Source organism: Heteronotia binoei, chromosome 10 (genome assembly GCF_032191835.1).
Source record: "Heteronotia binoei isolate CCM8104 ecotype False Entrance Well chromosome 10, APGP_CSIRO_Hbin_v1, whole genome shotgun sequence".
Lineage (NCBI taxonomy): Eukaryota > Metazoa > Chordata > Lepidosauria > Squamata > Gekkonidae > Heteronotia > Heteronotia binoei.
In genome coordinates this window covers 2,682,220-2,704,263 of record NC_083232.1, presented here as the reverse complement: position 1 = coordinate 2,704,263, position 22,044 = coordinate 2,682,220, and the positions used below count along the sequence as shown (strand labels likewise).

Here is a 22,044-nt window from a genome sequence, read left to right as displayed (position 1 = left end):
CAGGGCTTCTCTTATGTTCTTATGTGACATAGAGTGTTGGACTGCATGGGCCATTGGCCTGATCCAACATGGCTTCTCTTATGTGACAGAGTGTTGGAATGGATGGGCCATTTGGTCTGATCCAACATGGTTTCTCTTATGTTCTTATGACTGTACAGGGAGTATATGGGGTGCTGCTGGGGTCCCCCAAGAGATCAGATGGAACTAGCAAAGAGAGACAACCAATCGTAAGGAGTTCGAGGACCAAAGCATGCCTCTCTGCTTGCAAGATGCCAATTCACCTTTGTGCTGGTCATTTGCTTTCGCTGCCTTACGGAAAGACTCGGTAGCAACCTTTGGAAGGAAATGGGAGAAATTCGACCAGTCCAGGAAAAATCCCCAAATCTGCACCACAGCTTCTTACCGGGGCCAATGTACGGGAGGGGAAAGAAGGGAAGCAGCAGCATGAATAAATGAAAGCCACGTTGCCATGAATAAATGAAAGCAATCCTGCCAAGGGCTGGGTGCACACAGGCACCAAAAGACATTTTGCTAGCTCACCACTGGACTCCAAGTGTTACACAGCAGCCCATGAATGACTGAAGGGCCTTGCGTAACACCGAAGGCAGCTTGGTAGATCACCCCATCTAGACTGGTGCCAATCCAGTTCTCACAGAAGAGCTGAGCTCTGAGGACAGAGATTTCCCAACTTTTATCTTGCTCAGCATCTGATGGAGCAGAGAAAGACAGCCGGCTTCCACAGGTACGGGCACCTTCATGTTCTTTCACACCGGCATGGAGACTTCTGGACTAAGAACCCAAAGTTGCGGTTGAGCCCTTTTTAAAGCACAAGATACTCTCTGGAGCCAGCAGAAAAGAGCCAGACTCCAGAAACGCTTCGAAGGCTAACAAAACGTGTGGCAGGGAAGGAGTTTTCATGAATCACTGCTCAATTCTTCAGGTATCCTTGAAGGGTTGAGAAAAAAAAAAAAAACACCACACAAAAAGCTGGTTTATACTGAATCAGACCACTGGTCCATCGAGGTCAGTACTTGCTAACGGTCTACTCAGACCGTTAACAGCTCTCAGGCAGAAAAGGGTCTTTCCCATTGCTGACTACCCCGATTCTCAACTGGAGATTTCAGGGAATGAATCTTCTGCACACCAAGCAGATGCTCAGTCACTGAGCCGTGGCCTCGCCAGAACCGATCTGGAAGCTGCTTGGACAAACTCATGCTAGAGAGCCCATAGCAAAGCACCACTTGGCGGGGGCTGGATCTGGCAGATCCATTCCACTAGCAGCATGTCTTCCTCTGGTGGGCGGTGTCAAAGTCTCCTGGCATTAGAACAAGGCAAGCCGCTAAGTGGAACCAGCGCACAGGATCTAACGCAATCCTCTGTTGTTGCCTGTTGAGAGCCAGTTTGGTGTGTTCGGTGAAGTGTTCGGACTGGGAGAACCGGGTTTAGATTCCCCACTCCTCCACTTGCACCTGCTGGAATGGTCTTGGGTCAGGCATAGCTCTAATAGAGAGCCAGTTTGGTGTAGTGGTTAAGTGCACGGACTGTTATCTAGGAGAATTGGGTTTAGATTCCCCACTCCTCCACTTGCTCCTGCTGGAATGGTCTTGGGTCAGTCTTAGCTCTAACAGAGAGCCAGTTTGGTGTAGTGGTTAAGTGCATGGACTGTTATCTGGGAGAACCGGGTTTCATCCCCCATTCCTCCACTTGCACCTACTGGAATGGCCTTGGGTCAGCCATAGTGGTTAAGTGTGTGGACTCTTATCTGGCAGAACTGGTTTTGATTCCCCATTCCTTCACTCGCAGCTGCTGGGATGGCCTTGGGTCAGCCATTGCTCTGGCAGAGGTTGTCCTTGAAAGGGCCGCTTCTGTCAGAGCGCTCTCAGCCCCATCCACCTCACAGGGTGTCTGTTGTGGGGGGAGAAGATATAGGAGATTGTGAGCCACTCTGAGTCTCTGATTCAGAGAAGGGCAGGGTATAAATCTGCAGTCTTCTAAGACAAGATATGTCCCCTTAAGTCAGGGGTAGCCAAGCCACCACCCCATCAGACAACTCGGAGACGGCATCTCTCTCTTTAAAACACTTCTCCAAGAAAAGCCAGCCAAGCAGTTTGGAGGGTACATTTAAAGTGAAAGTGGATTCCTTTCCACCTCCACCTCCCCTCTTCCACTCCCCATCTATCTTCCTTCCTTCGCAACTCTCAAAGATCTGACATTCACATCTTGCGGCTCTCAAAGATCGGATGTTTATTCTGCGCGGCTCTTAACGTTAAACAAATCGGGCCACCTCTGCCTTAAGGCTTCAAATCTGAGGCTCTGGCTGGATTGCAAGATGGCTTAGCACTTGGAGCACCACTGCCCCCCAGTGGGCACCCCCTGCATGGAAATATACCCAAATTTCACCCTGCCCCCACCAGAACCGGGAATTGTACCTGCTGCTTTGCGGGACGCCTCTCCCAATGACCGGGTGTTGAAGAAAGTGCTGTCCAGTCTCAGCTGACTTACGGTGACATTCGGAGACACCCTGGCTAGAGGCGTTCCAAGGTGGATTGCTGTTGCCTGCCTCTGCGTAGCCACCCTGGACTGCCTCGCTGGTCTCCCGTCCAAGGACTAACCGGGGCCGATCCCGCTTAGTTTCTGAGATATGATGAGACTGAGATATGTGAATTGTCAGAGACTTACCGAGAGAGAGATCTTGGGGCCGTGGTAGAGAACTCACTGAAAATGTCAAGACAGTGTGCGGTTGCAATAAAAAGGGCCAACGCCATGCTGGGAATTATTAGGAAGGGAACTGAAAACAAATCAGCCAGTATCATAATGCCCCTGTATAAATCGATGGTGCAGTCTCATCTGGAATACTGTGTGCAAATCTGGTCGCCGCACCTCAAAAAGGATATTATAGCATTGGAGAAAGTCCAGAAAAGGGCAACTAGAATTATTAAAGGGTTGGAACACTTTCCCTATGAAGAACGGTTGAAACGCTTGGGGCTCTTTAGCTTGGAGAAACGTCGACTGCGGGGTGACATGATAAAGGTTTACAAGATTATGCATGGGATGGAGAAAGTAGAGAAAGTACTTTTCTCCCTTTTCCACAATATAAGAACTCGTGGGCATTCGATGAAATTACTTAGCAGTCGGGTTAGAACGGATAAAAGGAAGTACTTCTTCACCCAAAGGGTGTTTAACATGTGGAATTCACTGCCACAGGAGGTGGCGGCGGCTACAAGCATAGCCAACTTCAAGAGAGGGTTAGATAAAAATATGGAGCAGAGGTCCGTCAGTGGCTATTAGCCACAGTGTGTATATATGTGTGTGTGTGTATATATATATATACACACACACACACACACACATATATATTGGCCACTGTGTGACACAGAGTGTTGGACTGGATGGGCCACTGGCCTGATCCAACATGGCTTCTCATGTTCTTATTACAAGCAGCCATTTAAGAGTGCTGCAGACTGAACGTGTTTAGTGCCCCCCACAGCAGAACTCTCAGAAGCCCCGGGGGACGTCTTAGATCTTGCCTCTGCTCCTTTGGGATAGAGAACATCAAAGTCAAGTCTGACAGGGAGAACAAATTCACCAGGTCTGTCCCGCAGCCTCTCTCTCACCCCCCAGGGCCCGGCTCAAGATGGAGGTTGACAAGATTATGCATGGGATAGAGAAGGTAGAGAAAGAAGTCCTTTTCTCCCTTTCTCACAATACGAGAACTCATGGACATCCAAAGAAATTGGTGAGCAGTCAGGTTAGAACGGATAAAAGGAAGTCCTTCTTCACTCAAAGGGTGATTAAGATGTGGAATTGACTGCCACAGGTGGCGGCGGCTACAAGCATAGCCAGCTTCAAGAGGGGATTGGATAAAAATATGGAGCAGAGGTCCATCAGTGGCTATTAGCCACATCATATTATTGGAACTTTCTGGGCAGTGATGCCCTGTATTCTTGGTGCTTGGGGGAGGAGACAAAGTGGAAGGGCTTCTAGCCCCACTTGTGAACCTCCTGATGGCACTTGGGGGTTTTTTGGCCACTGTGTGACACATTGTTGGACTGGATGGGCCACTGGCCTGATCCAACATGGCTTCTCTTATGTTCTTATTTGAAATCCGGGTGGGAATACATTTCCCTCATGATCCACAGGTTTCCAACAGCCACAACAGAGCTTAGAGCAGAAGCAGATTTCCAAGGCAGCCGGTGCAATGTTCAAATTAGCACATTCCAGATTGGAAATCGCCTGCTACGGTGCATGACCCGGAACCACGGAGATACAGGGGAGAGCTCTGAACGTGAGTCCATCTATTCCAGCATCCTGTCTCCCACAGTGGCCAGCCAGTTCCTCTTGGACAGGCAACAAAAGTGGCCCAGACCTTTCCCCCTGAGGTTGCCTCCTGTCTCTGGGACTCAGAGCATCAGTGCCTCTTGAATGTGGAGGTTCCTCTCTGACTAGCTATGTCTCCCTGGTTAAAGAGGACTTTTGCCACTGCGTGAGAACCATGCCCTTGATCATCACTTCAGTTCCGTATTTGCTGGCGGTATCTCTCATGGTGAGGTGAGGGGTTAAGGGTGTCAGACTAAGATCTGGGAGACCCAGGTTTGAATCCCGGGTTTGTGCCACGAAATCTTGCTTGGGCCCCAGAAGCTAACCTACCGCACAGATGCTGTGAGGGTAAACCTGAGTACAGGAGAACGATGTAAGCTGCTTTGGGTCTTCACCGGGGAGAAAATGTGCCGGTCCTGAAAGATGGACAATACGCTTCTTAGTGCAACAGACTCAAGGTCGGGGCAGCCGGCTGCAGGGGGCTTCCCCTTCCTAGCGGAAACAGCTGTACTTAGAGCAACACAGGGACGGAAAGCACGACACACTTTGGGTATTGGGCAATTTATTTCCTGGGCCCGATGGATTCAAGCCAAGGCCTTTCGCCTCCTCCTCCTGTCCAAGACATTCACAATACATTAAAAGCAGGTTTCCCCTCCCTTTGCTTCGGATAAGAGCCTTTGGCAAACGTCATTGCTGAATTAAAAAAAAAAGAAATGGCAACGAGAAGAAACGCTGACCCCTGAATTCTTGGAAGCGCATGCTGAAGAGGCGGGGAAAGCACTTTGGGGAGCATTCCCAGGGCGAAGCCAGCAAGGCAGCCGTAGAATGTTCCACCCCAGGCAGGAAGGAGGACGGAAACCGGGACGTCAGCGAGGCTCCTCGGACAATCGAAGCCCCAAGTTTTCCTCCCAAGCGCATCTCGGGTCGGGGGGGGGGGGGGTCAAGGCAAACAAGCCACGGGAGGCAAGTTCTGCCAAAGGGCACGAAGCCAAGGCGCACATGGGTCATCTAACCATTTCCTCCTAACCAGGTTTAGGCCATAAGCCGCCAGCAGTAATTTCTTGTTCATTTTGCCCTTTGGTTGTAAAAACCACAGACAGAACAAACAGCGGTGGGCCTTTGAGGAAAGCGAAATTTACAATACTGGGTGTTCTCTGCCCCCCCCCCACCCTTAAAACCCACCCTAACCGTTTCCACCTTAAGAGGATTTGTAATATTGAGACACACAACACCAGAACTCAAGGGCATCTAATGGGATTCCTGGCCAGGCACCTACGAAAGTTCACAGAGGATTCAGGGGGTTGAGGATTCAGCCCCTGGTAACAGCTACACACGCCATTGCAATCTCACTCGGATGCAAGACACGGCCAGGCCGAGGCCAGTTCGTCGATTATGGACTTCTTCTGGACAAAAGACTTCAAGGGGAGCCCCATGAGTCTCAGATGCTGAGACTACTACTTCCCTCGGATTCAGTTACTTACTTCTGAAAATCTCATTAGCTGAGAAAAGCCCACTGACATCACCTCAACTCTCCACAACGGCACGCAGGAGTGGACAAAAGCAGTCACAGAGATTGGAGGGGCCTAAGGAGCCTTGGTTTAAGTGTGACTGAAAACAGCACCGTGATTGGTCCAAGCCCAGGCTCGCCTTCCAGGAGCATGCTGTGGCAACACCTCCCGGAAGAATAAATACAGCTCTGTTTGGGGGTGAGGATGTTTGAAAACCTGCCTGCCGCTACAGGGGCTAGCCTGACACACCCACAAGAACACTGGCTGTGTCCATTCAAAGACCACCAATGGTTTTGCTTCGGAAGCTGTTAAGACCAAGCCCAAAGACAACCGGGTCAGAGGAGGAGTGATAAAGATATGACAAGAAACTGCTTCCCCTTAAGACTGCAAGCAGGCTTCATCCAGCACACCTCGAAGCTCTGAGCAAAAACGACCCTGGCTTTCTCGCTTGCCTTCCCCCCCACACTTAATTGCATAAAAGGACATTAAATAAATCAGCTGCAGCTGGGTGGATTCCCTCAGCCTCCTCCTGGTGGCGCTCTACCCAGAAAGAAGCCTTGAAGCAACCCAGGTACGCCGCAGCCGTAAATTAGCTTCACTTGACTGTACTAAAATTTTTAAAAGGACGCTTTTAACACACATGCACGCACGCACACACACACTAAAACCTTGCGGTTAATACTCTAGAAGAAACGGAAGGGCTGCCACGGAAGCTCCACCTACACGGATTGTCTCAAGAGGGCCACGAATGCCGCGGATTCACGGATGGACTGTCAACGGGGCCCAGGCCTGCAGGGTGGGCGAGCCAAGCGCTCCCACATAGCCTGGCCAGAAGGGATTCAGTATGTAGCCAGGCAAAGGCCAGGCAAGGAGTGAATTGAGTTCCATGGTCTGCAGGGCAAAGGCAACAAGCCAGCTTGCATCCTCCCGTTGCCCCCTTAGCAGGCGAGTGGAATCCGGCTGCCCCACGGAGAGATCTCAGAGCTTCTTCAGGCGGCTGTACATTTCCCTTTTGCTCTTCTCGCCTGCCCACGTCCGACTCTTTGTGCGGAACTTCCTCAGGTCTTCCCTGAAGTCTTCATGGTGCATCGGGCGATAGCCCTGCGGCTCACAGAAGCTCTGGAGAGAAGCAACAAGTCTTAGAGATAGCAAGACAGACAGACGGAATGGGCTGAGTCAACGTGGCTTCTCTGATGTTCTCACCTCACCCCACCCCACTCTACCATCAACCAAAAGGGAGAAATCTTTGCTACTGGCCCTCTTGCAAACCCTCGGCGGCAGGCCCTGCTGGGCATCTCTTTCAGACTATGGAGGTCACCTGCTTCTCTTCCTGAACAGGCCCGCCGTCTCTTCTAGGCTACCAGGGGGAAATCTCAACAGGTCCTCAGTGCCAATGGCTGCACCCCCAAAAGCGGCAGAACGGGGAACCCTCTAGCTACTCACTGGACTAAATCTGCTTAGTAAATCTTGTTTGTTTAAAAGACTTTTGTGTCACCTTTCCACCCAACCAGAGTCCACAGAAAAACATTAAAAACATTCGAGCAACTGACCATCTGGTTCGACTTTATTTCAATGTGTACAAAAAAAATCTTCACATTATACGTATTTGTACGTTGCCTTATTGATAGTGATGTAATGTTGTCCCACTAACAATGTATTTTTAAAGTTGTATTTTGATTTATTCTTCCTAATAAAATTTCTTGGGGGTTTTTTATTAAAAAAAAACAACAACTGAGCAATTAAAATGGCAGTTAAAATAGGTAAGGTAAAATTTTATTTGTATACAAATAATAATTTTTTTACAAAATATACAAAATAATGTGATTAAAAAACACAAACAAATAACACTGGATGGAGGTTCAGTAATCATTCTTGGGGAAGGGCGTGTGTGCCAGATGAAACAAAAAAGTCTTCATCTGTTGTCAGAAGACACCAGCAGAGGGAGACAGGTGAACCTCTCTGGAGAGTGAGTTCCAAAGTTCTGGTGCCATGACCGAAAAGGCCCTTTCTTAGGTTGCCATCCATCTAGCTTCAGATGTTAGGAGCAGGGCTTCCAAAGATGACCAGAGTATGCAGGTTTGATTCACGGTGAGGGACAGTGGCTCAGTGACAGAGCATCTGCTTGGGAAGCAGAAGGTCCCAGGTTCAATCCCCCACATCTCCAAAAAAGGGTCTAGGCAAATAGGTGTGAAAAACCTCAGCTTGAGACCCTGGAGAGCCGCTGCCAGTCTAAGTAGACAATACTGACTTTGATGGACCAAGGGTCTGATTCAGTATAAGGCAGCTTCATATGTTCATATGATCTGAAGTAAGAGGCAACTGCTAACTCTGACCTTCAATGCGCCCCCCCTCCCCCCCGATGGGCAGAATCTACTCAGCCGCTTCTCTTCCTGGCCGTTGCAGTGTCTTTTTTGGATAGGCAAAGAAATCATACATTGTTTCTCTGCGCTTTGAATTTGCTGGTAGCTCCATGATGCCGTTTCTGACACTAAATTTCATTCAGCTATTTGCAAAGCTGCCTAAAAGCTACCCCGCGGACAGGACATCCAAGCAGTTTCTCAGCTTCTGAAACTGGGAGCACTGTTTGCAGCGGCTGTTTGAATATGTGGAGCACCATTTCAAGTGAGGTCACTGGTCCATCTAAGCCAGTACCTTCCTCCCCAGAACTCAGAGGCCAGAGACCGTTCCAGAGCCTGATACCAAATAGCCTTTTTAAAACTGGACATGGCAGAGATTCAGCCTGGGGTCCTCCTCATGTCACTAAACCAAAAAGGTACAAGCACCAGTCATTTCCAACTCTGGGGTGACGTTGCTTTCACAACGTTTTCATGGCCGACTTTTTACAGGGTGGTTTGCCATTGCCTTCCCCAGTCGTCTAAGCTTTCCCCCCAGCAAGCTGGGGACTCCTTTGATCGACCTTGGAAGGATGGAAGGCTGAGTCAACCTGGAGCCGGCTACCTGAAAACCCAGCTTCCGCCAGGGATTGAACTCAGTTCGTGAGCAGAGCTTGGACTGAAGTACTGCAGCTTTTCCACTCTGCGACACGAGGCTCTTAACGTCACCAAACTAGGGTCATCCAAAAAGCAGCAGGCAGCAGTGCAAAGGAAGTCAAGCTGGGTTTCCTTGTTAAGATCCGCATGAGAGAAGCCACCTGTCATTCCACAGGAGTACCAAGGAAGTTCACGGGGGAGAGGGGAGATACAAACCCAAACCCATTCTGTTCTCCTTCACGAGGACTCAAAAATCAGTCCGAGTCGACTTCTGGGGCTGGAAAATGGCGAGCTGAATTGCTTCTCAGAAGGGAAGCAGGCTGGGGCTTCTGCTCGGGGTAGTGGAGGGCAATTTAATGCCTACTGCCTATTTTTCTCAGAGATTAAAATGACTTTTAAAACGGACTACGGAAGATGAAGTCGTGAAATCTCAAATGATTAAGTGGGCAATTAATGTAAATAAAGAAATACAGATGGAAATTTGGGAATATTTGTGGAAGAACTCTATGAAGCTTTCGACGCGTCATAGTATTATGTATAACTATGTGAAAATGTTGTTAGCCGCCCTGAGCCCGCTTCGGCGGGGAGGGCAGGATATAAATAAAATTTTATTATTATTTTATTATTATTATGTATAGATGGTATATGACTCCTAAGAAATTGGCGAAGATGAATAATAAGATGCCAGGCAGATGTTGGAAATGTAAAAAACATGAAGGTTCTTTCTACCATATGTGGTGGACTTGTGAAAGAGCAAAAAAGTATTGGCAGATGATTCAACAAGAAATTTCTAGGATCTTGGGATATGAATTTAAGAAAGTTGCAGAGACTTTTCTGTTGGGATTACAAATGGAAAAATTTCCAAAAGAAGATAGAACTATAATTTGGTACTTGCTTTCAGCAGCTAGGACATTATATGCGCAGTTGTGGAAGCAAGAAAAAATACCAGAGAAATGGGATTGTAAAAGTTATTTATTTATTTATTTATTTTATTTATGATTTATATCCCGCCTTCCCACAAGATGGCCCAGGGCGGCTCACAACAGATAATAAAACAAAATTTGAATTAACATTTAAATATATAAGCAGTTAAAATAGTCAAAACATTTAAAACCTTAAAACATCAAACCTTATAACAGTATAAATAGCAAGAATCTAGTAAGCTACATTTGTTTCCCATATCAGTTAGGTGTAAGCTAGCCGGAAGAGGGTTGTCTTACAGGCCCTGCGGAACTGAATAAGGTTCCGCAGGGCCCTCACCCCCTCCGGTAGCTGGTTCCACCATATAGGGGCCATAACAGAAAAGGCCCTGTCCCTTGTCGATTTAAGGCGGGCTTCTTTTGGCCCAGGGATAGCGAGAAGGTTTTGAGTTCCCGACCTCAGTACTCTCTGGGGAACATGTGGGGAGAGACGGTCCTTCAGGTAGGCAGGTCCCAGGCCATATAGGGCTTTAAAGGTAATAACCAGCACCTTGTACCGGACTTGGTATATTATTGGAAGCCAGTGCAAAGCCCAAAGACCCGGCCGAATGTGCCCCCATCTTGGGAGGCCCGATAACAGCCGGGCCGCGGCATTCTGGACCAGCTGCAATTTCCGAGTTCAGCAGAGGGGCAGTTATGACATGGAATTAAATGGACAAATTAACAAGAATTTTAAGAGACCATGATTTAGAAGTTTTTAAGATGGAGTGGAAAAAGTTCAGAAGATATGTAGAAAAAGAGTGGAAAATAAAAGGACATTTGGCAATTTTTGACTATGATTAAGTCTTAGAAAAAAGAATATTAACTTTTTTGTTTTTATTAGTTAAGGGTACCTTTAAACATTAGTACTTTAAGTAAATACCACCAGCGGGGGTCAAGTAACGGGGGGAGGAGTATTGTTATATTGTTATGTTATATTTTAGCTTGGTGTTGTGTTGTACTGTTATTGATGAGTTGTGTTGTTGTTGTTGATTGGCCTAGAGCTGCAATAAACTGACTGACTGACTGACTGACGGGGGGAGGAGTGGGTAGAAAGTAATATATGGGACAGATAAAAGAAATTATTAATGATGCAAGAAATATAATTTGTTACCATATGTTACCAAATAAAATTGTTTTAACATAAAAAAAATCAGTCCGAGTCACTAATCTCTTGCCAAGAAGAGATGCCATTTAGGAAAGACACACAACACATGGGAAAGATCAAGGCTCCAATTAAAATATCTGCTCAGCCAAGACACTATCTCTCAGAGCCCGGCCTTCCCCCCCTTCAAGGTGTGAGGATAAAGTGGGACCAGGAGAGAGACTAGGCGTCTCAGCCAGAGTGCACTGGAGAAAGGGACGGGGTACAAAGATTGAGCCAACAACACACATGAGAATGCAATGACGATTCTGTGAATTTACGAGGAGGTATTTGTGAGTTTCCTGCATTGCGCAGGGGGTTGGACTAGATGACCCTGGAGGACCCTTCCAACTCTAGGATTCTACGAGAAGCAACTGACAAGAACTGTTAGCTACGGTAAATCAAACGACACTTACCCTGCATTTTAAGAAGAAGTCCTTGTAGCCCCCTTTCAGGACGTACAGCTCAGGGTAATGCAGATGGGGGTACTCATTGCCCAGCCGGTCTCTCTCCCTCACAAACCGGCACCTGTTTGGGGGAGGGGGAGCAAGGGAGAAAGCATTCATTCTTCCAGCAAATTATCCACATGCAGGTTGGCACTTGATATGGGACTCCCTTGGAGAACAGGCGGGACTAACTGGTCCAGAACAGACCACCGGTCACTCTGACCTGCAGGTGACACATTACCTTGACAGAGAAGATGATGATATTGGATTTATACCCCGCCCTTCTCTCTGAATCAGGGACTCAGAGCGGATTACAATCTCCTATATCTTCTCCCCCCACAACAGACGCCCTGTGAGTGGGTGGAGCTGAGAGGGCTCTCCCAGGAGCTGCACTTTCAAGGACAACCTCTGCCAGAGCTATGGCTGACCCAAGGCCATTCCAGCAGGTGCAAGTGGAGGAGTGGGGAATCAAACCCGGTTCTCTCAGATAAGAGTCCGTGCACTTCATCACTACATCCACCAACTGGCTCTCTATTAGAGCTATGGCTGACCCAAGGCCATTCCAGCAGGTGCAAGTGGGGGAGTGGGGAATCAAACCCGGTTCTCTCAGATAAGAGTCCGTGCACTTCATCACTACATCCACCAACTGGCTCTCTATTAGAGCTATGGCTGACCCAAGGCCATTCCAGCGGGTGCAAGTGGAGGAGTGGGGAATCAAACCCGGTTCTCTCAGATAAGAGTCCGTGCACTTCATCACTACATCCACCAACTGGCTCTCTATTAGAGCTTTGGCTGACCCAAGGCCATTCCAGCAGCTGCAAGTGGAGGAGTGGGGAATCAAACCCAGTTCTCCCAGATAAGAGTCTGTGCACTTAGCCACTACACCCAACTGGCTCTCTATTAGAGCTATGGCTGACCCAAGACCATTCCAGCTGCTGCAAGGGGAGGAGTTGGGAATCAAACCCGGTTCTCCCAGATAAGAGTCTCTGCACACTTAACCACTAGAAGAGGATGACTACAGATTTATACCCCGCCCTTCTCCCTGAATCAAGGACTCAGAGCAGCTTACAATCTCCTATATCTTCTCCCCCTGTGTGGCGGGTGGGGCTGAGAGAGCTCTCCCAGCAGCTGCCCTTTCAAGAACAACCTTTGCAAGAGCTATGGCTGACCCAAGGCCATTCCAGCAGCTGCAAGTGGAGGAGTTGGGAATCAAACCTGGTTAACTACTACACCGGACTGGCTCTCAACTCATTTCACTTGTGTCTGCTTTGTTTCCAGGCACGTTAGGTGATTAGTTCAACCCAGAGAGCACGAAACAGCCTGAGCTAAGGGCACCCACAGAGAGCTGACTTCCCTACAAGGCTGCCCGTCATTATTCAAGTGCTCAGTGATTTCAATGTTCTAAAGTTTAACAGGATATCCAAAGTATGCTGGTAACTGACTGTGACTGTAATTTAATTTCGCTAACTACGGCCTTTTTGTTTTCTTATTTCAAATCTCTCTTTCTCTTTCTTCTTTGGTGCTGAAAATTAAAAGATGGGCACTAAGTGGCACAGGAGCTTTTTGCAGCTCTCCCAAGTATTTGGCATAGTGGCAAGGGGCTGCGGCTCAATGATATGGCCTCTGCTTCGCATACAGAGGTTTCTGGGTTCAGTCCCCAGCACCTGCAGCTGAACGGACCAGGCAGGAGGTGATGGGAAAGACCTCTGCCCCGAGAACATGGTGAGCTGCTGCCAGTCTGAATGGACAATACTGACTTCGATGCACTGAGGGTCTGAGTCAGCAAGAGGCGGCTTCATGTGATTCCTTAAATTCCATAAATAAGCCAAATAAGGGATAACCTGTGCATTCCGTATAATTAAAGCAGCAAGATGGGCTTTGGTGTGTTATAAAGGCACTGCAAAGTCTTTAGTTTTTCCCACTAAGTTTCTGGAAGTAAATTGATTTTCACCATGACTTAAGAACCTAAGAACATAACAGAAGCCATGCTGGATCAGGCCAAAGGCCCATCCAGTCCAACACTCTGTGTCACATAAGAACATAAGAGAAGCCCTGTTGGATCAGGCCAATGGCCCATCCAGTCCAACACTCTGTGTCACATAAGAACATAAGAGAAGCCATGTTGGATCAGGCCAGTGGCCCCTCCAGTCCAACACTCTGTGTCACATAAGAACATAAGAGAAGCCATGTTGGATCAGGCCAATGGCCCATCCAGTCCAACACTCTGTGTCACATAAGAACAGAAGAGAAGCCCTGTTGGATCAGGCCAGTGGCCCCTCCAGTCCAACACTCTGTGCCACATAAGAGAAGCCCTGTTGGATCAGGCCAGTGGCCCCTCCAGTCCAACACTCTGTGTCACATAAGAGAAGCCATGCTGGATCAGGCCAAAGGCCCATCCAGTCCAACACTCTGTGTCACATAAGAACATAAGAGAAGCCCTGCTGGATCAGGCCAATGGCCCATCCAGTCCAACATTCTGTGACATAAGAACGTAAGAGAAGCCCTGTTGGATCAGGCCAAAGGCCCATCCAGTCCAACACTCTGTGTCACACAAGAACATAAGAGAAGCCCTGCTGGATCAGGCCAAAGGCCCATCCAGTCCAACACTCTGTGTCACATAAGAACATAAGAGAAGCCCTGCTGGATCAGGCCAATGGCCCATCCAGTCCAACATTCTGTGACATAAGAACGTAAGAGAAGCCCTGTTGGATCAGGTCAATGGCCCATCCAGTCCAACACTCTGTGTCACACAAGAACATAAGAGAAGCCCTGTTGGATCAGGCCAATGGCCCCTCCAGTCCAACACTCTGTGTCACATAAGAACATGAGAAGCCCTGTTGCATCAGGCCAATGGCCCATCCAGTCCAGCACTCTGTGTCACATAAGAACATAAAAGAAGCCATGTTGGATCAGGCCAATGGCCCCTCCAGTCCAACACTCTGTGTCACATAAGAACATAAGAGAAGCCATGTTGGATCAGGCCAATGGCCCATCCAGTCCAACACTCTGTGTCACATAAGAACATGAGAGAAGCCATGTTGGATCAGGCCAGTGGCCCATCCAGTCCAACACTCTGTGTCACATAAGAACATGAGAGAAGCCATATTGGATCAGGCCAATGGCCCATCCAGTCCAACACTCTGTGTCACATAAGAACATGAGAGAAGCCCTGTTGGATCAGGCCAATGGCCCATCCAGTCCAACACTCTGTGTCACATAAGAACATGAGAGAAGCCCTGTTGGATCAGGCCAATGGCCCCTCCAGTCCAACACTCTGTGTCACACAAGAACATAAGAGAAGCCCTGTTGGATCAGGCCAATGGCCCCTCCAGTCCAACACTCTGTGTCACATAAGAACATGAGAAGCCCTGTTGCATCAGGCCAATGGCCCATCCAGTCCAGCACTCTGTGTCACATAAGAACATAAAAGAAGCCATGTTGGATCAGGCCAATGGCCCCTCCAGTCCAACACTCTGTGTCACATAAGAACATAAGAGAAGCCATGTTGGATCAGGCCAATGGCCCATCCAGTCCAACACTCTGTGTCACATAAGAACATGAGAGAAGCCATGTTGGATCAGGCCAGTGGCCCATCCAGTCCAACACTCTGTGTCACATAAGAACATGAGAGAAGCCATGTTGGATCAGGCCAATGGCCCATCCAGTCCAACACTCTGTGTCACATAAGAACATGAGAGAAGCCATGTTGTATCAGGCCAACGGCCCATCCAGTCCAACACTCTGTGTCACATAAGAACATGAGAGAAAACATGTTGGATCAGGCCAACGGCCCATCCAGTCCAACACTCTGTGTCACATAAGAACATGAGAGAAGCCATGTTGGATCAGGCCAATGGCCCCTCCAGCCCAACACTCTGTGTCACATAAGAACATGAGAGAAGCCATGTTGGATCAGGCCAATGGCCCCTCCAGCCCAACACTCTGTGTCACATAAGAACATAAGAGAAGCCCTGTTGGATCAGGCCAGTGGCCCCTCCAGTCCAACACTCTGTGTCACATAAGAACATAAGAGAAGCCCTGTTGGATCAGGCCAATGGTCCCTCCAGTCCAACACTCTGTGTCACATAAGAACATAAGAGAAGCCCTGTTGGATCAGGCCAGTGGCCCCTCCTGTCCAACACTCTGTGTCACATAAGAACATAAGAGAAGCCCTGTTGGATAAGGCCAATGGCCCCTCCAGTCCAACACTCTGTGTCACACAGTGGCCAAAAAAAGTCCCCAAATTTCTAAATTTCCAGACATTTTTAATTTCTATGGAGGAGCTGATGGGCATCCGGCAAAGGTGCTAGTCTCTGAAGAGGGGTCATTATTATTATTATTAGGATCACCCATCTCAGCTTATGCCTGGCTCTGGACAATGTACAATAGTTATGAAATTACAGAATAACAGAAAGATAAAAACAATCAACAGCAGTTAAAAGTCTAAAACCATAAAGCAATAAATCAGATGGCACATTTGTGCAACTCACATCCGAGGTCCCCGCTCCGATGAGAACTCGCAGTGGAAAACGACAATCACTCTCCTGTTGTCGGATGACACAATGGGCTTTTTCAGCAAGAAGTCTTCCACATCCTCTTCCATGTGGAGGTTTATAGCACCCTGAGAAGGACGGGTAATTGGTTAGCTGGCAGAGCTGGGGTATTACGGCATGGTGGCAACTGGGTCATGTTTCATCAAATACTGCAGCGTGCTTGACACTGTACACAGAAGATTCCATAGCAGTTGAAAAGCTGTAGCCCACCCTCTACACCCCACCCTGATGACAACAGATGGCACCCTCCTGGCACAATACTGGCAGATACGACCTCTCTGCACAGAGATGGCCATTCTGAAACAGTTTTCTTCATACACATACGCCTTACTCCTCCCCAGCTTTGAAGTCAGGTTGCAATCCAAGATGCACAGCCCACTCCATCCCCACTTTGACCAAGAAAACAGAAAACCTCAGGCGTTTGTGAATGATCACACAACAGCATCATCATGCTCTCAGGCAGGGGTGTGAAATATGCAGCCTAGGGGCCAAATCTGGCCCCCGGAAGGCTCCTATCAGGCCCTCAAGCAACTGGCTGTCATCTGCTTCCTTCTATCTCTCTCTTGCTTCCTGCTGCATCACAGCTTGCCTTGCCAGGTTTACTCAATCGCACAGGAGCTACAGAGCAAAGCCTCTATTTTCTCTACTGGCTGAGGCCCCTCCCTTGGGGAGGAGGGGGAAGGGAGAGTTGCTTTGCCAGGCTCTCCCAATCACACAGCAGAGCTCCTATGCCAAGCTTCTCTTCCTTCTATTGGCTGAGGCTCCTCCCCCTCCTGGTCCCCCAGGGAAGGAAGGAAAGAGCCAGAGCTTCCTTTGCCCAGTTCCCTGGATCGCACAGGAGATCTACAAAGCAAGCAATTGTTTGACGTTGTACACAGAAGATTCCACAGCAGTTGAAAATCTGTAGCCCACCCTCCTGGCACAATACTGGCAGATACTTGGCAGCAGTACAGCCTCTCTGCACAGAGATGGCCCTTCTGAAACAGCAGTTTTCTTCATACAGATATGCCTGACTCCTCCCCAACTCTGAAGTCAGGTTGCAATCCAAGACGAAAACAGAAGACCTCAGGTGTTTGTGAACAATCGCGCAACAGTATCATCATGCTCTAAGATACAGCAGAACTGGATGGATGGTTTAGGCCACCTTTCCTTATCAAATGAGCCTCCCAAAAGCCCGACCTTCGGAAGGAGTCCTATGAGGGCAGCTGTTGAAAGATGGCCACAAGCTAAAACTTAATCAGCAGTGGATTTCCAGAACGAGACGGGCCAGCCTGGTTTCAGGATTCACTCTGGCAACCCCAAGATGTTTTTACTGCTCCACAACCTAAGCAGGATGGCTCTGAACTTTCCAATACCTTGATATGGCCTCCTTCATACTCATAGGGATATCTGCAGTCAATTATCACACATTCCTTAATGAATCTTGCGAAGCCACCATTCAACACTGCAACCATCTAAAGGGGGAAAACAGCCAGGAATTAGACCTCCCTCAAGGACCCAGTTCCGCTATTTTCATTTAAACGAGTACAGCAGTGTAGCTAAATCCTGCAGTGTCTACTTATTCACAAGAGCCCACTTAAGTGTCTCTTCAGTGAGAGCCAGTTTGGTGCAGTGGTTAAGTGTGCAGACTCTTATCTGGGAGAACCGGGTTTGATTCCCCACTCCTTCACTTGCACCTCCTGGAATGGCCTTGGGTCAGCCATAGCTCTAATAAGAGAGCCAATTTGGTGCAGTGGTTAAGTGTGCGGACTCTTATCTGGGAGAACCGGGGTTGATTCCCCACTCCTCCACTTGCAGCAGCTGGAATGGCCTTGGGTCAGCCATAGCTCTAATAGAGAGCCAGTTTGGTGTAGTGGTTAAGTGCGTGGACTCTTATCTGGGAGAACCGGGTTTGATTCCCCACTCCTCCACTTGCAGCAGCTGGAATGGCCTTGGGTCAGCTATAGCTCTAATGGAGAGCCAGTTGGGTGTAGTGGTTAAGTGTGCAGACTCTTATCTGGTAGAACCGGGTTTGATTCCCCACTCCTCCACTTGCAGCAGCTGGAATGGCCTTGGGTCAGCCATAGCTCTAATAGAGAGCCAGTTGGGTGTAGTGGTTAAGTGTTTGGACTCTTATCTGGGAGAATCACATTTGATTCCTCACTCCTCCACTTGCACCTGCTGGAATGGCCTTGGGTCAGCCATAGCTCTAATAGAGAGCCAGTTGGGTGTAGTGATTAAGTGTGCAGACTCTTATCTGGGAGAACCGGGTATGATTCCCCACTCCTCCACTCTACCTGCTGGCACAGCCTTGGGTCAGCCATAGCTCTGGCAGAGGTTGTCCTTGAAAGGGCAGCTGCTGTGAGAGTCCTCTCAGCCCCACCCACCTCACAGGGTGTCTGTTGTGGGGCGAGAATATATAGGAGATTGTGAGCCGCTCTGAGACTCTGATTCAGAGAGAAGGGCTGGGTATATATCTGCAGTCGTCTTCTTCTAGTGGTTAAGTACGCAGACTCTTATCTGGGAGAATCGGGTTTGATTCCCCACTCCTCCACTTGCACCTGCTAGCATGGCCTTGGGTCAGCCATAGTTCTAGCAGAGGTTGTCCTTGAAGAGGCAGCTGCTGTGAGAGCCCTCTCAGCCCCACCCACCTCACAGGATGTCTGTTGTGGGGGGAGAAGATATAGGAGATTGTGAAATGCTCTGAGATTCAGAGTATAGGGTAGGACATAAATACAAAATCATCTTCTCTCCGCAAAAAAAGCGCATCCCCAGAAACAAGGAAATGAAGTCTGATATCCACATGAAAGTGAGGGGGGAGGGCATGACTCAGCGGGAGAGGAGATGCTCTACACACAAACATCATCAGGTTTAATCCAATTTTTAAAAAGACCTCAATGCCAGAGAAGTCGGGGGAAATGTTAAGCGCCAGAGACATTGGAGAGCTGCATCAATTTCAAGGTTCTAACGCCATGGCAGAAGGGCCAAGGGTAGAAGACTGTTTCCTCTTGGAGACGGGCTTGTGGCTCTGCGTTTCAGCCAGTGTAAGGCAGCTTCACGTGATCAAAATACACAGGCACATTGACACTCAACTCAGGGGAACACAGCCTGAAACTAACCATTTCCGGGTCGATGTATTTCAGATCTTGATGCTTCCCATCAACCGTGTGGAAAAGGTAACTCTAGAAACAAAAAACGACGGCGTCGTTAAAGCAAGTAAGTTGGCCGCACGACCTCAGCATTGCAGAGAGCAAAGGGAGCTTGCAAGCACACGAGGCCTCACAGCTCCTGAGGAAAACTCACTTCCTAGCTGTGTCAAAACATCAAGAGCCAACAGGGGAGGGACGGTGGCTCAGTGGTTGAGCATCTGCTTGGTAAGCAGAAGGTCCCAGGTTCAATCCCCGGCATCTCCAACTTTAAAAAGGGTCCAGGCAAATAGGCACGAAAAACCTCAGCTTGAGACTGTGGAGAGCCGCTGCCAGTCTGAGTAGACAAGACTGACTTAGATGGACCGAGGGTCTGATTCAGTAGAAGGCAGCTTCATATGTTCATATGATCACAAGGAATGAAGGGAACTTTAAGGGAGGGATGATAGCTCAGTGTTAGAGCATCTGCTTGGTAAGCAGAAGGTCCCAGGTTCAATCCCCGGCATCTCCAACTAAAAAGGGTCCAGGCGAATAGGCATGAAAAACCTCAGCTGGAGACCCTGGAGAGCTGCTGCCAGTCTGAGTAGACAAGACTGACTTAGATGGACTGAGGGTCTGATTCAGTAGAAGGCATTTTCATATGTTCATATGATAAGGGAGGGATGGTGGCTCAGTGTTAGAGCATCTGCTTGGTAAGCAGAAGGTCCCAGGTTCAATCCCCGGCATCTCCAACTAAAAAGGGTCCAGGCAAGTAGGTGTGAAAAACCTCAGCTTGAGACCCTGGAGAGCCGCTGCCAGTCTGAGGAGACAAGACTGACTTTGACGGACCCAGGGGCTGATTCAGTAGAAGGCAGCTTCATATGTTCAACAGGTTAGAGCAGGGGTCTCCAGCTTTTCTGAATCTGTGGGCACCTCTCTGCAATTCTGACACAGTGAGGGGGGGGGCCGCAACCGCAAAACAGCTGCTGCTGCTTACAATTACACAGAGAAGATCTTTGTGCTGCTGCTAAAGCAACATTTTAAAAAAAAGCTGCACAACCAAACAAATCTCCGACAGCCAATCAGAGGCCTTGCTGGGCAAGAACCGCACCTGGCCCCGCCCACTTGCTAAAATCATTCAGGAGGCTCCAGGAAAGGGGCCAGCAGGCGCCGTGATGGGGAACCCTGGGGCAGAGGCAGGCAGGAAGAAAGCACACCTTTACCTTTGAGAAGTCTCCAATCAGGTCCCTTGGATCGCTGTCCAGGATGTTCTCTATCACGGCCGAGGAGGACGGCGGTGCCCCAACAAGGGCCTGGCTCTGGAGAAAGAAACAGGAAGAGACGGGGCACTGACGACCAAGGCAGAGGCTCAGGCTGCATTAACATCTAACTCCTTTGGAGATGGCCCAGCTTCAGTTCTGAATGCTTCTCTTTAAGAAGGATGCTGACCAGCTAGAAAGACCGGGAGCACAAAGACAAAGCAGGCGCAGAAAGCAAGGAATGGCGAAAGAGCAAGGAAGCCAAACGTTTTCAAACAGCCTTCCCCTGCAGCAGAAGGCTGGAAGCCCACTGGAGAAGAAGAAAGAGCAGAATCGAGGACAAAAGAGGGCAGGGGGCAGGGAGGGGCAGTTTCTCTGAGTTTTAACCCCCCTGGACCACAAAGGAAAAGGGGGGAACACACAAAGAACAGCAGAAGGAAACAGGGTGCATTTCAAAGGATGCCTGCAAACAACTGGTAAAAAGGTAAAGGTCGTCCCCTGTGCAAGCACCAGTCGTTTCCGACTCTGGGGTGACGTTGCTTTCACAACGTTTTCACGGCAGACTTTTTACAGGGAGGTTTGCAATTGCCTTCCCCAGTCATCTACACTCCCCCACCCCCCCAGCAAGCTGGATACTCATTTGACTGACCTTGGAAGGTTGGAATGCTGAGTCAACCAGGAGCTGGCTACCTGAACCAGCTTCTGCTGGGATTGAATTCAGGTCATGAGCAGAGGGCTCTGACTGCAGTACTGCAGTTTTACCACTCTGCATCACGGGGCTCTTAAGGTAAAGGTAGTCCCCTGTGCAAACACCAGTCGTTTCCGAGTCTGGGGTGACGTTACTTTCACAACGTTTTCACGGCAGACTTTTTTACGGGGTGGTTTGCCCTTGCGTTCCCCAGTCTTTTACACTTTCCCCCCAGCAAGCTGGGGACTCATTTGACCGACCTCGGAAGGATGGAAGGCTGAGTCAACCTCGAGCTGGCTGCCTGAAAACCCAACTTCCGCCAGGATTGAACTCAGGTCGTGAGCAGACAGCTTGGACCACAGTGCTGCAGCTTTACCACTCTGCGCCACAGGGCTCTTAGGCTGGACTACAGTTATGGTTTTTAAACTATAGGAAGCAAAGATTAAGTCAGATGCCTGGAACGATTTCTGACTTAAAGAACACTTCAGCTCAAGCACCTCACTTTTTTTAAAAGTACATAAGCATTCACTTTATACCTAAGTTTCTAACGGTTAGCCACCTCGAGCAGGACTCTCAAGAGATAGCACAGAAATATTCTGAACAAATACTACTAGATCTGTTAATGTTCTACACAGTTGGACTGCACCTTCTCAAGCATCTCTCCACCATCTGGAATCAGCAGGCAAAGGCCTGGTCACCCAGGCCCTCTTTTCTACCCATATGCAAGCCTTCTTATGATGCTCAAGCCCCGCCCTGCTCCAGGAACTCAGGCGAATGCCAGCTGCCTCCGCCACAAAAGACAGCAGGGGGAAGTCCCGCTCATGACTCCGCAAAGGGCCTCAGCTGTCCAGGCCCGACACCTGCTGCTCTAGACAAGGGGGCTCCCTATCTGCCCCTTCCCCAGGTTAATGCCCACAAAGACAAGTGAGCTCAGAGGACACAGGAAGAAGCCGTTCCACGTTCTTCAGCTACCAACCGTCAGTTCTTCGGAGGGTGTTCCACCAGCGCTCTTCCTCTTCTTGCTGGCCCCTGATGAATTCTCTTCTTGGGATCTCTCCATTCTTTTCAGGGCAGCC

General features: G+C 49.0%; 1 protein-coding gene across 1 annotated transcript in view; it reads right to left on the bottom strand.

Annotated features, from left to right (window-relative positions):
• Positions 1-4,862: 4,862 nt before the first annotated feature.
• CDC25A (cell division cycle 25A) overlaps positions 4,863-22,044 on the bottom strand; it is a 44,579-nt gene continuing 27,397 nt past the window's right edge. Inside the window, exons 3-9 of the mRNA XM_060248250.1 lie at positions 21,945-22,044; positions 20,245-20,340; positions 19,016-19,078; positions 17,273-17,371; positions 15,855-15,985; positions 11,335-11,446; positions 4,863-6,944 (exon numbers count right to left, since the gene is read on the bottom strand). The exon at positions 21,945-22,044 is cut by the window's right edge and continues 136 nt beyond it. Coding sequence (XP_060104233.1) covers positions 6,804-6,944; positions 11,335-11,446; positions 15,855-15,985; positions 17,273-17,371; positions 19,016-19,078; positions 20,245-20,340; positions 21,945-22,044 — 742 coding nt within the window. The 3' untranslated portion in view covers positions 4,863-6,803. The remainder of the gene's footprint in view (positions 6,945-11,334; positions 11,447-15,854; positions 15,986-17,272; positions 17,372-19,015; positions 19,079-20,244; positions 20,341-21,944) is intronic.